Source organism: Hetaerina americana, unplaced genomic scaffold (assembly GCF_022747635.1).
Source record: "Hetaerina americana unplaced genomic scaffold, ioHetAmer1.1.p SCAF_2, whole genome shotgun sequence".
In the NCBI taxonomy this organism is placed as follows: domain Eukaryota; kingdom Metazoa; phylum Arthropoda; class Insecta; order Odonata; family Calopterygidae; genus Hetaerina; species Hetaerina americana.
Window position 1 is genome coordinate 36,070,574 of NW_027286763.1, and position 13,415 is coordinate 36,083,988.

The 13,415-nt window shown below is 35.5% G+C and overlaps 1 protein-coding gene across 1 annotated transcript in view; it reads right to left on the reverse strand.

The window, feature by feature from the left end:
• The window catches only part of Dhc98D (Dynein heavy chain at 89D), a 180,058-nt gene that overhangs the window by 146,102 nt on the left and 20,541 nt on the right, over positions 1–13,415 (reverse strand). The window contains exons 9-12 of the mRNA XM_071585493.1: positions 11,759–12,022; positions 9,792–9,941; positions 7,152–7,299; positions 490–566 (exon numbers count right to left, since the gene is read on the reverse strand). Coding sequence (XP_071441594.1) covers positions 490–566; positions 7,152–7,299; positions 9,792–9,941; positions 11,759–12,022 — 639 coding nt within the window. The remainder of the gene's footprint in view (positions 1–489; positions 567–7,151; positions 7,300–9,791; positions 9,942–11,758; positions 12,023–13,415) is intronic.

Genomic DNA, 13,415 nt, shown 5'->3' on the forward strand with positions numbered 1-13,415 from the left:
ACCTTATTAATACTTGAAATAAATTCAATAAATGAGATTATTAAATTAAGCAATCAATACTGATACTTAAATAAGTTTATTTCAAATTTTAATGAGACCTTCTCATGCTTTAGGGCTTTAATGAAGTTGTTATAAGTTAATGGCAATTAGTGCTGCATTTCTGATTAGCTACGGTGCTCCCTTGCCCTGGAGATACCTTGCAGTCCACTAAAAACTGGAATCATGGGCGGATATCTTAAATGATTAAGACACCAATGTTTTAAATCATACCTCATGATTAATGTCCACAGCCAACTGGAAACCTTCCTCTACCAGCAGTTTTCGTTTATGTTGGACCAAGGGCTCTGGGGGTGGCTTTATTAATGAACCATGGAAAATTTTAATTTTCCCTCCTAGTTTGCCAGTATCTGGATACTTGGTCAAAGATTTAGAAACTGCACAATGTGGCTTACGCTGTGCATGGTCGGCTTTTTTACATATTTCCTTCACATTCTTTGGCCCAAGCACTGGATCCAGTTGTTCAGGTTCACTTGTAGGTTTTAATTGAGAACCAGTGTAGAAGTCATCTATAGAAGTAAAACCACAGGAGGTTAAACCAGGAGTTTAAATTTTCCTGAAAATGTACTTTCAGGATTAATTCAACAAAACATAAAGGAAATTCATGATACAAAGTGAAGTAATAGCTTAATTTGCCAGAATTAAGTAATCCAAATAGAACTTTTTAAAAACTTTTTCAAAACTTTTATGATGAGGTGATGACTCCAGAAATAGTGAAGAAAATCCACTAAGTGATACTGGATGATCGTCGACTGAAAGTTCACAAGGTAGCAGACATAGTAGACATTTCAAAAATTGAGGTACATTGCATATTAACTGAGAATTTGGACATGAGAAAGCTGTGTACAAGATGGGTGCCGCGTTTGCTCACACTCGAGCAAACTTGAAAAAATGGCTTGGTGGTCAAAGATTTTCGAACCGTGAAGAAGTGATGTCAGCAGTTAATAGCTATTTCGAGGAGCAAGACAGTTCTTGTTATAAAAAGGGTATTGAACTAGTTGAACATCGCTGGAAAAAGTGTATAGAGCTGAAAGGAGATTATGTTGAAAAATAATTACATTTTTTCCAAAATTTTTGTGTTTTCTTTGTTGGGTTGGGTACTTCTGGGATTACCCTCGTATCTATCCGTATGGCAAAGGGTTTAACCTTTAATATGGGAGAGCTGGAAAGGGACTTGAGGAATTTGGATCACAGAATGAGATAGGACCATAATATAATTTTTTGAGGAAAGAACAGGTACCAAATCTAATGGTTTTAACTGTAGGTGTTTTCTGCCAAAAGAGTAACAGTTGGCAGTGTGATAACATTTTAAGTTTTTCTGTTTGCTTAGAAGTAAATTTGGTCAGGAGAGGCCAAAAGGCCATGAATTACAAGGTTTTCATTATCCCAGCCCTGTGTTTCAATACATTTATTGGATACTACAAATGAGATTGCCGATGATGAACTTCCACCTATCGTTGAATCATTTACAACCAGCTCTTATACTCTAAAACAGGCTACAATGTCACTTTTTGTTAAATCTCACAAAGCTTAAGACAAATGATGAGCAAGCATGAAAATTACAACAAGAAATTTGCTTGATACTGTGCCTTGACTTAATGCCTTTATACTATGTTGAATCATTGGAATTTAAATAGCTAATGAATATTTTCTGTTCACAGTACAAGGTATCTAACTAGAAATATTTTTCTGACAACCTCATACCTAAAATGTATTCTAAATCACAAGAAACTGTTTAGTACATCTTTAAAGAACTACCAAAAAGAAATGGCAATGTAGTCTATTAGCAGGACATCTTGGGGAGGCATGATTATATTAGTGCTCCTGCACATGTCACTGAAGTGTTTCTTATATGATGTTGGAAGCATTAGGTTCTGATGGGGAGAGAGATAGCAGTCACCTGATAGCAAAAAGTTAGGAAAGTGCCATAACAAAATGGGAAGTTGGCAACCAAAATTTGTAATCACAACTAATGCAATGAACATAATAGAAGCAGTGCACCAGGTGGAAACTATTAGCCATATACCATACACAGCAAATACCCTGCAGCTGGTAAGTCTGGACCGATCAAAAATTTAAACTATAAAACATATTGCCCAATAAATATTTGTAGTCCCTTACCATAAAACAATTTTCTACAGGTGATAAATGAGTGCTGTTCACATCTCCCATCAAACTGAAGTTTATTTTCTAAAAATCGGGCCATTGCGGGACAATTTGAACATTCTCAGAATGGGAAAAAATAAGAAGTTCTGTTTTTTCCTGTTGAATCATCAAAGCTTAATTTTAAAGATATGATGAACCAGAGGGACTGGACTTCAGGAGGAAATATACTTTAAGTGATAGCATATTTTGAACAGGTATAGAATCAATACACTCCCAAAAAATATGTTTATCCAGCATTTGGCTACTGACAGAAAGTTTATAAACCATAACAATTAGTTTTGCAGAAAAAAGGATGTTAAAGTTATGACAAAAGACCTACTAGGAGAATTTGAAAAGTAGTATGACTGGACAGTCTTGGTTTTCAGAGAAAAATATTTGCTGGCAAATGGGCTTGAGCCAAGATACAAGACGAAATACTTAATGATAATGCAGTGAAAGTATTTAACAAAGGTGTTAAAATACATTGAAAATTAAAGATGTTAAAACTTGCATATTGTTTAGAAAAGGACACTATTATCTGAGCAAAAAATTGGAAGTGGATATAAATACCATGACACCTTTCCAGGTAATTTTACTGAAATACTAAAAATATTAAAATAATATTATTGTCATTATTGGTAATTCATTGGTAGTCTTCAACATCCCATTTCCAACGAAAATGCTATCTTTACCACCTCCTTTGGATTTTTCCCAACAATCACTTCTCCTATCCCACCATGACTAACACTGTCTCATTTGTTTTCCTTTGCCTTTTTTATCTTTTCCATCCTTCTCCACATTTACATTTCAAAAACTTCCAATTTACACCTATTAGCCTTCTCAAATGACCATCCTTCCAAATTACTCAAAACCACACCCCATATAAAAGTTTAGAAAAGATATTTAAAACATTTAATAAAAAGATTTCTTTCAGTAACAATAATAAGTTTAACATTTGTTGGGGAACACAAAAGATAAGATCGACACAGTCAATAAATCAGGAATACACCAAATACCTTGTTCCTCATGAAATGTTTCCTACTAGGGACAAACGCATAGAAACATTAAGACGAGATTCAAGGAACACATGACCCATTAAAAATATAACAGAATGGAAAAATCCAGCATTGCTCAACACTTACTCAACACAGGACATGAAACCTCAGAAAACAATCTTCATCTCATCAAACAAACACATTATTTACTTGATGCTTATGAAAGTCTTTATCCACAAATTTAAAACAAATGTTATTAATAGCTACCATGGACCTATTCCTTACTCATCCCTTTTCTCTATTCTAAAATAATATATCAAATTCTCTGTCATTTTTCAATGTTCCCATATTTTTCTCCTATAGTCTCTTTACCGTCATCCATGATTTCCTCTACAGCCTGCTGATACTCCTTCCTTGTCAATCCATTTAATACTTATACATTCCATTTCCTAACCCGCCACCCCTGCCTTATCTTTTTGAAACAGATGCCTCTTCCACTGCCGGGCATGACACACAGCCAATTAGGCGGAGTTCCATAGTTACCACGACTCATATTCTCTGTTGTTCATCATTATATTCTTGGGAACGATAATTGAGGTGGTTTTCCATTGCCTTCCTCAATAGAGTTTATAACGCGACACCATCAATCAATGGCTGCCCCACTGGGGACAGATGCCTTTTCAGCTGCCTCACTGAGAAACAGACACTGCGTAGACTACCTTTCGTTTGGCTCCTAACCTTCAACCTATCTGGGCATGGGTGACTTTACCAGGAGCAATTATCATTACTCACAAAGCACAGCTCTAGGGGTCATGGGAATGCACAAGCCCTCCCACCACATCAAGGTTGTAGTCCATGGGGGGGTTTTTCAGTATATTATCTTTCTAATAGACCCACAAAAGCCATTTTGTATGGTGATATGTTTAATACTTTTTAACTCTATCAAATAATTTATTCCTGAGTAATAATAGTTTTCCTTAGTGCTTGTAAGTGTGTCAGCTCTGTGTTTGTCCCTGGCACAGAATTTATTACCGTAAACTGTCACGGATAGTATATATCTGTTCATAAACCCAGATATCCTTAACGGAGTCCCTTTAATCCTCTGAATGATCCCAATTGGGTTGGAGTGTTTGGGTCTGTATTTGGACACTGGCAAGGAAGTAACATTCCTCAAACTAATGTAGGAAGGTGTTCTGGCTGAGAGGTTGTGGTTGGTCACTGTTGTGGATATTCTTTTCCCACAAACCATCACAGCAAAACATTTTGGTTTTCATTGCGGGACAAGTGTTATTAACTAATTACGGCTACAGGAGTTTCCACTTTATTTCATCAATCTTTGTTTTACTTATACTTCCCTAACTATCCTCAGTTTTTCCCCCACCTCTTAGACGATTTCCTCCACACGTAAGTTGAACTTCACAGATGATAATCAACACTCCTGCCAGACTCCTCTTTGTAACACTGATCATCTGGACTCTCAATCTGCCAATCACACCTGAGCAGTTTGAGACATGTATAGATTGCAGATAAGTCTCCATTCCCTCCAAATTATCTCTAATTTCTGACAAATTCCTTAATTATTACCAATCCACTCTATCAACCACTTGTTCCAAATCTACAAAACAGACAGATACTTGATTTGCATAAAAAGTATTGGTGAAAGTTTCATGAAAAATAGATTTATTTCAGATTTTGCTTCAATGCCTCAAAATTCTTCAAAGTACATCCCTTGAGCATTGACACACTTTTACCAGTGGCTTCTCCATGACTCAAAGGTTCCCTGGTATGTGAATTCCAGAAGGTCCTTAAGGGTATGCGTGCAAGCTTCTTTGATGGCACTTAGGGTCCCATGGTGGTGTCCTTTGAGGGAGGATTTCACTTTTGGGAATAGGGAATAGTCTGCTGGTGCTAAGTCAAAACTGTAAGGGGGTTAGGGAATTGTGCCTATGTCGTTGCAGAAGGTCTTTGCCAGGCACTCAACTCTGCTCTCAGTCATGCGTCAAGAACTCCAGAACAAGATTAGCACAGATCTTTTGCAACGCCAAATTTTCAGGGATAATGGTGGGCACAGCTATCTTATTAATGCCAATACAATCTGCAATCAGGCAACCACTTATCCAGCCTGAATTCAGCACTTCATTTACATGTCAGGAAAAAATTGTTACCAATACTTTTTATACAAACCTTGTACATCCTAATTGTATTCTATGTTCCTCCCTATTAGTGATCTCACAACAGCTATGGAATCACACATGGCTTCCCTTTCCCGAGCCCAACCTGTTCATCCTATAAGTAATTACCTACCCTGCCCTCTATCCTCTTATTGGTGATTCTGAAAACTACTTTAGCTGTTTGTGAAATCAAACTTATTTTTCCCCAGTCCCCATATATGGCTGCCTTACTCTTTTTTGGAATAGGAGGTAACACTGACCTGATGAAATCTTCCAACCAAATTTCTCCCTCATAAATGCTACAAATTAGACCATAAAAACTCTTCCTCACACATTTCCCTAAGCCTTTCAGGACTTCTGCAGGGATGTTATCAACCCCATGATTTGATTATTTGATTTAAACTCCCTTACAACCCTTTGTATCTTTTAATTGGGCAAGTCTGGACCTAAGCTATTCCCATCTATGTTTCATTCTCTTTCTATGTCTAAGCTTGCTGACCTTATGTCTTTACCACAAGTTCCTCTACATATTCCTTCCATCTCTCTTGAATCTTCCCTGGTTCAAACATGACTTTTTCTGACGTAATTTGATTGTTTGCAGGGATTTTCCCTTCTTAGTTCCTGAAAATGCTTTTACTTTCCGGTAAAGTTCACCAATTTTACCCCTTGGACTGACAGGTAATTTGACTGTAATATTTTTGAGGGAGACTTCATTGTGATTACAAACACTATTAACTTTCCTAATGCACTTCTCTCCATGCTCTTAGGGCCACTCTGAGGCAGGTTGCTGAAAGTATTCATTGAAGCTTAAGAGTGTCTGGGCCAATTTTTCAAATACCAACACCAAAGTAAAATTAATTCTTTGGGACACAGTCAAACTAAAGCATAAAGAGAATACTAGGACATATTCTAGACACAAAAACGACTCTGCCTTCTTCCCTCATCCCTGTTCCTTCCTACACCCTTCAGTGAAAACCAACCAGTTGTTCATTTGAATGACCATCAAATAAGTCAAACACATGATGAGGGTTCCATAACAATAGCCTAACAGAGGAAACAACTGTCCATCGGGAGAAGTGGAAAGACCAACAATACAATAAAGGCAAGTCCCAAATTCCTTCTACTATAGGTAAATTGTCCCATATTCATGAGTGAAGCCTAGCCCAGTGTACTTCCCATTATAAGGAGGCTGATTATTTAAAACCAAGTCCAAGTTATGGTACTGAAGGTGAGAGGTCTGCAATCATCTTTAAAAACTCAGTTGAAAGTGATCTGTACAAAACAGTATCAGTTACACTGCCCAGTGCAGCTATTGGACCTCTCCCCTTGAAAAGATACTATGATGAATCACAATAAGTAACAGTTGCCAAAGCATCACAACAAGGAATTGACAAAACCTTATAGTTCCATCCAAATGCTTTCCCAACACTTATGTATCCTCATGAACATAATTGAATTGTACGATAATTAAATGTCTGACAAAAAAATAAGGAGGTTTACAAAAGACTTTCCAGGGGGGAAGGAGCCCAAAAGGGAAAAATTGGAGGGAAAAAAGCCCAAAAATAGTTACCTCCATCCATAAACCTCCCTTAAATTGTAAGATTGCCACAAATTAATAAAAAACAATAATACTGGAGGGAAAATTGTTTCACTCTAGGGTCCTTCATTGTATGACTGATGATACACATTAAAAAGTATAAAAACCATAAATGCATACAAAAAAGATGGAAAACCAAAATTAATATAAATCTTAAGAGTGAAATTTTACAATTAGTCCACTGACCTAATTCATCTTTCCAGACCATTATTTTCAGCAGCTTTTTTGATTCATTGACTTTTATTATATTGAGACTTTCATTTCTCCATTTTTCTAGAAGATTATCTTCATATTCTTTCATTTGAAGAGCAATATTTTTGTACAACAACTCAACCTGCAAAAAATTGTTAACTATATCCATTATCTTGATTTTTGAAAATGTTTTATGTAGTTATGAACTTAAAAAATATATTTTAGTGCCAAATGCAAGGAGTGTTTCAATTGAATAGGTAAGTTTTAATGGTTAAAATCAATCAGTGAATTACTGTAGTAGTTGAAGCAGGGAACAGAATTACAGAGGAGAGGAAGGATGGGACAAGGTAGGAGAAGGAATGGTGGCAGGAGTCTTTGCAGGAGTGAACAGTGAAATGGGAGGAGAACAATGGCTACCACCCGATGAAGAAACAAGAGCTTGGAAGAGAAGAGAAAGGGGGAAGATTTCCACTATTTCTCACTCCACCATATGGCTTCTCATAAAATCAACTCCAAGAGATGTGCAGTACTGTCATGGATATTAGAAATAATAAACCTGAAGCTGATAGTGAGATTCAAAAAAGTATATGGTGCAGTCTATACATTCCACTGGAGTAACATACTTCCTTTACAATGCTCAAATAGCACGGGCAGAAATGGAACTGGTTGGTCCGAGATGGAACAGGGATTAGGGAGGCATGCAGGGTCATATTGGTATCAAGCATATGTTCAAGTAGCTCTTTTTATGTCATGGTTTGGAAGTGTCCCAAAGGACTTAGGTTTAAATCTATATTAGGTTTACAAAATCGCATAGGCACTCAGTTGTGAAAATGAAAAATGACTAGAGAATTTCCCACTCTTTGGATGGACTTGGAAGTGATTTCCAAAATCTGAAATCATAACAAAAGCAAATTTGCTAATTTGCATTCCACAATTTGTTTCAATATAAGTTTCTCAAGTTACCTCTTATAAGAGGCTAAGTCCATGCAAGACCAATTTCACTGCAATGTGGCAGCTAGAGTTCCCTCAACTTTCCAAATATAAACATATCCCCTTTTGCTCTTAGGCAACCAACAGTTTCTGCGATAATTACATGCAAACATTGCAAAAATTGTCTATCCTCAGCCTCTCTAACAGCATACTTGAGTATTGATCCTGATGTTAATGGTTCAACTCCATTCCATAGCTATTTTTTTCAGCTTTGTTATGTCCCAATTTTTGCTAACTTTGTTAAGATTCTGAAATATTATTTTATCATTTTTGTATTAACTGGCTCGTAATTTTTCATTTAACTGCCTCGTAAGTTTAGGATTTTCATTAAGTTGCTTGCTTTGCTACACATTCCTGTATTTTATTTTCATTGTAGAATTCAATGGGACAATAGATACATACCTTAATTGCAACAAAAACAGTTATGTTTCAATTGGACCTATTTCCAAAACTCTTCTCCTTAAACCTAATTTGCTTTTTACCATGTCTTCCTATTGAAAAAATTCCCTAGTCTGCAAAAATCATAAAACAAACCAGCCGTAGTAAAGCATTGTTAGGAATACCAACACAGGCTGTGAATCAAGGAATGGATTCAAAACATGTTCTTCTGACTGGTGATATTGAAGGTGTATCATAATAATAATATTGTATTTTGGAGATGTAAAATGAAATATTATATTTTGTGATCTATGTCACATGGCTGGCACATAAGTTTGAACTTCTCCTTATTCAAGATAGCAAATACCCTTGATACACCCTCATTAATGCAAGAATTAAAATTGAACGAAGTAAATTAAAGATATGATGAGTCAGTCCATGGCACACCATTTCCTTTAATTTCTCCCAAGAAATGGAGAGAAAAAACTAGATACCTTTAAAATGTCTGCATGAAACTCAGCAATAGACACTTGATGATGTGTAATGTCTTGGAGTATCATCTCAAATTAAGTGATATGTTTGTGACTTGCAGGACCATGTCATTGAATCAAATTTTCTTAGAATAGAATTTTGATTTATCCATGCTAGAAACAGCCATTCTATGCTTTTTACCAGGAACTTCTCTTAAATTTGAATTACACTATGGCATGAATTATTTAGGATCAAAATAACTGCTTACTATAATATTTTAATTTTATATTTCACTGATGCTGATTATTTACATTATCTAAAAAAAACTGAATATGAAACAGATCCTAAGTATTTGAATTTTTAGCAAAAACAAGCAGTTCCCCTAAAATTCAATTTAGTATGGCAACAATTTATTCATCAAGTTAAACTTTGGAGCCATAGTGACATTCAAGAACATTTTAAATTTGTATTAAAAAGTAATGTTAAAATATAAAATCACCTAGATCCTACATTAACAGTAGAAGCCATTTAAGAAATGCTGATGAATGTAATATTTTCAAATCCAAAAACATAAAGGTTTAAAATACATTTTGATTGATAATGATGATGGGTTATAAAACAACTTATTCATTAATCATACACAACCTTTCCATCGATTTGTCTCAGAGTGACTTATGAATATTTAATCAAGCAGAAATTAGTATACAAAATGCAAACAACCTAAAATCCAAATCATACCAATCATAAAATGAGCTTCATAAGAATTTAATAAAAGCTCCACTACAGAGCCCTTACCTGTGGCATTAAAATAGTTTCCTTAAACTCAGGAACTGAAAGCATTTTAAGCAAAGGCCTTTTTAATTTGGCAAATAGAGATCTGACCCAGAAAATAGCCCCTGAAACAGGTGGTTGATTCCGGAGAAGAGGAGGATTATGTTTCTTTTTCTAGAAAGAAATTAGGGTTTAATTAGTCACATTTCAATGATAAAAGACACAATGGAAAACAGGTAACAGGTTTTGCACAGCAAACACTCCTTAAACTAATATCTACAATTATTAAAATATTTTACAACTATAACGGTATGGAAACCTTATTTTCTGGATTTGAAATGGAATTTGTTCATTATAGATGCTCGTGTAATTAAAAATTCATTTAGCAGAAACATTGACCATGATTATAAAGTATTTTGTTCGACATTATGGTGACACAGACATTCAAGCACATCAGCCAGTCAAAAATTTTAGAACCACAGCCATTTTTCCTCTAATCCAATTATTTCTAATGCCAACAGAATTTTACATTATTTGAATTCAGCTGCAGTAATTTTTTAGTTTCCTCAAAGAAATAATAAGTATGTACTTCATGCATATTCTAATGGTGGAAAACAGAAATGTGGTAGCAATACTAACTGGATAAAAAGCCATATTAATATGCAGTATTTGCTTATGTGAAAACCACAGCACATTTTTAGCTCATAGATTACTAAACATAACCTTTTGAAAAAATGTTATTTACAATAAATATGGTTACTAAGGTATAAAATACAGTAAACCCTCACATTTATAGTAATCATGAAATGTATTTTTTTGTTAAGATTCAGTTACTTTCCCTCCCCAATTGTTTGTTTTCCACTACATTTTTTAAGGTTGTGAAGTGATAAACTATGGAATAAAAAAGGGTTGTAAACCAGGTACATTATCAGGGTGGCGACAAATTTAGGAGCAAAACACTACAGCATTTTCAGGCTTTCTAGACAAATATTTGCAATTTTTTTAAACTGTTTTTTTCACAATTTATACAATAGATCCCTACCATGGACTACACCTTTGACATATTGGAAGGACTTGTACATTCTGTTGACTCCTAGAGCCACTCTTGTAGGGTCAAGGATAACTACTCGTGATAGGGTCACTATGCCAGATAGGTCACAGGGTAGGAGTCTGTTTCTCAGTAAGGCAACCACAAAGGGTACTGGCTCCCAGAGAGGCAGTCATTCCACTGATGATGTCACTTGAAAAATACTTTTGAGGGATGTAATTGGAAACCACCTCAGTTATCTTTCTGATGTTGAATATGGACAGACACAAAGAAAAAATTAATTCTAGCAACTATAGGATTCTGACCACTCAGCCAGGTGCTGTTCCCAGCAGCAGGGGAGGCACAGCTTCCGCAGTCATCATTACGCAAAAGCCTTATAAAACAAATATGAAAATAGTGGAAAAGAAACCCCAAAAGAAAACCATAATGATAGTATAGGATAGGATAGGTAGATAATATTATAAATAATATTAAAGGCAGAAAGAACCTTGAAAAAGGAAGAAAGTAAAGGTAATCTAACCAGACAACAGAATACTGGGTGTTGTAGAGCAAAGAAGAGAATAGACTTTCTAGATAACATGAAAGTAGCCATAAGTTATAAGGAAATGAAGAAAGACATAATGTACAGCAGAGAAAGTTCTCATAATACTTAGAAGTAAAAGAGTCATTAGGGAACATCCAAAAAAAACTTTAAATTGATGGAACACCTTGAATTAATGAAATGAATACCTTAGATAGAATCATGAAACAATTATAAAAATGTTGATTTTTATACAAGTTGGTACCGATTCTGCTGAAAGCCAGTATCTTCATAAGAAGTAGCATAATAATATTACTCCCTCCCTATGAATAAAAATCTTGACTCTTCAAATGGATATTTTGCCTGCCTTTAGATCCCTGGAGCATTTTAAAGATTTTATTTCATTGCAACATTAGAAGTTACTTGTGCGGCATCTCCTGCAGTTTCTTGGAATTTTATTTTATGTTTTGGTAATGTTCCATTCCTATTGATTACAGCCTTGACATGGTGGAAGCCTTGTTGCAACAACTGTGCTTTATAGCTGTGCTGGTGGAAGTAATAATAATTGCTGCTTGTAGGATCATCCAGTGGGATATAGGTCAACAAGTAGGAGTCAGATGAAAGGCAGTCTGCACAGCATCTGTTCCTTTGTGAGGTGGCTGAAAAGGGACATCTGTAAAGCTGTGTCTGAACCCAGAGGAGCAGCGATTTCAGAAGGTTAAAAACACCATCAAGGAAGCTAATGGGACAAAGACTCAATTATTTATCCCAAAAAAAAGATGGAACCAAATATGCTAATGAGTGTTGGCAACTATAGGACTCAGCCCATGGGACTAAATGCTGTGCTTGGCAGCAGAAGAGGAAATACCTCCTCAGTCATCATCACATGAAATCAAGTGATAGCGGCAGAAAATAAGAAGCAGAAGGGAATGCCACTTTGAAAATTGGGATTTGGAATGTTATGTAGGATGATAATGCATACAGGGAATATAAGAAACATCAAGCGAGAGATGGAGATAGGAAACATACACAGTAATATACAGCGGAGGGTCAACATAGGGTAGCCAAAGTAATTTTGATAGGAAACTGGGGAGAAGAGTAGTGTGAATGTAGAACAGGAAAATGACAGAATTAGAACAAATAAAAGCAGACCACGGAAATCCAGCAGTCATTCAGGTGTACAAAATCACAAGCAATCATAGGGAGGAAGTAGAAACAGTTGACAGTATTTACAGTCACAAGTAGACGGGTAGAGCATGTAAATGACTGCGTCATACTACAAAATAACATTGATCACCTTGGTGACAAGGCACAAATAATAATATGAGCATTAATGTAAGTAAGAGTAAGCATATAAATTTTTCAAATAAAGAGAATGCACAAAAGGAAATTTACACCCTCTTTGGAGAAAGAATCCCATATAGCAGTCATTGCAAATATTTAGGCATTTACTTAACTAGGGATCTTGGGTGGGGAGTCCAAGTAGATAATTTGTCACAGAAGGCATTTAAAGTATTGCATTGGGTAATGAGTAATTTAAAAGGAAGTATCGTAGCCACAAAAGAAAAAGCATATGAGGTACTGGTTATCCCTATGCTAGAATACTCGTCCATAGCATGGGATCCATATGAGGTGGGACATATTAAAAAGATAGAAAAAGTTCACAGAAAGGCAGCAAGATATGTACTCGGAAGGTACAAATGAACAAATAGTGTCACAGAAATGTTAGATACACTGTAATGGGAGAGTTCAAAAAATAGGAGAAAAAGGAGTAGGTTAGGCGGGATGTATAAAATTGCTAAAAAAGACAAAGCGTGGGAAGATTTATGGAAAGAGATAGAAAAACCTAACTTTAAAGGAAAAAACGATCACAGTTTCAAAATTAAAATAAGAACACAAAAAACAAATAAGAAAAAATACTCTTTTTTAAATAGAACTATTGTTGATTCGAACAACTGCCTAGAGGTTTGTTACAGCCCTTTCCATCCGATTTTAGGAGTTCTAAAAATAAATGTAAAGCAGCCACTGGGTGATAAACTTCATTGTAGTTATTAAAACATTGTTTGTATGTGGTGTGGAT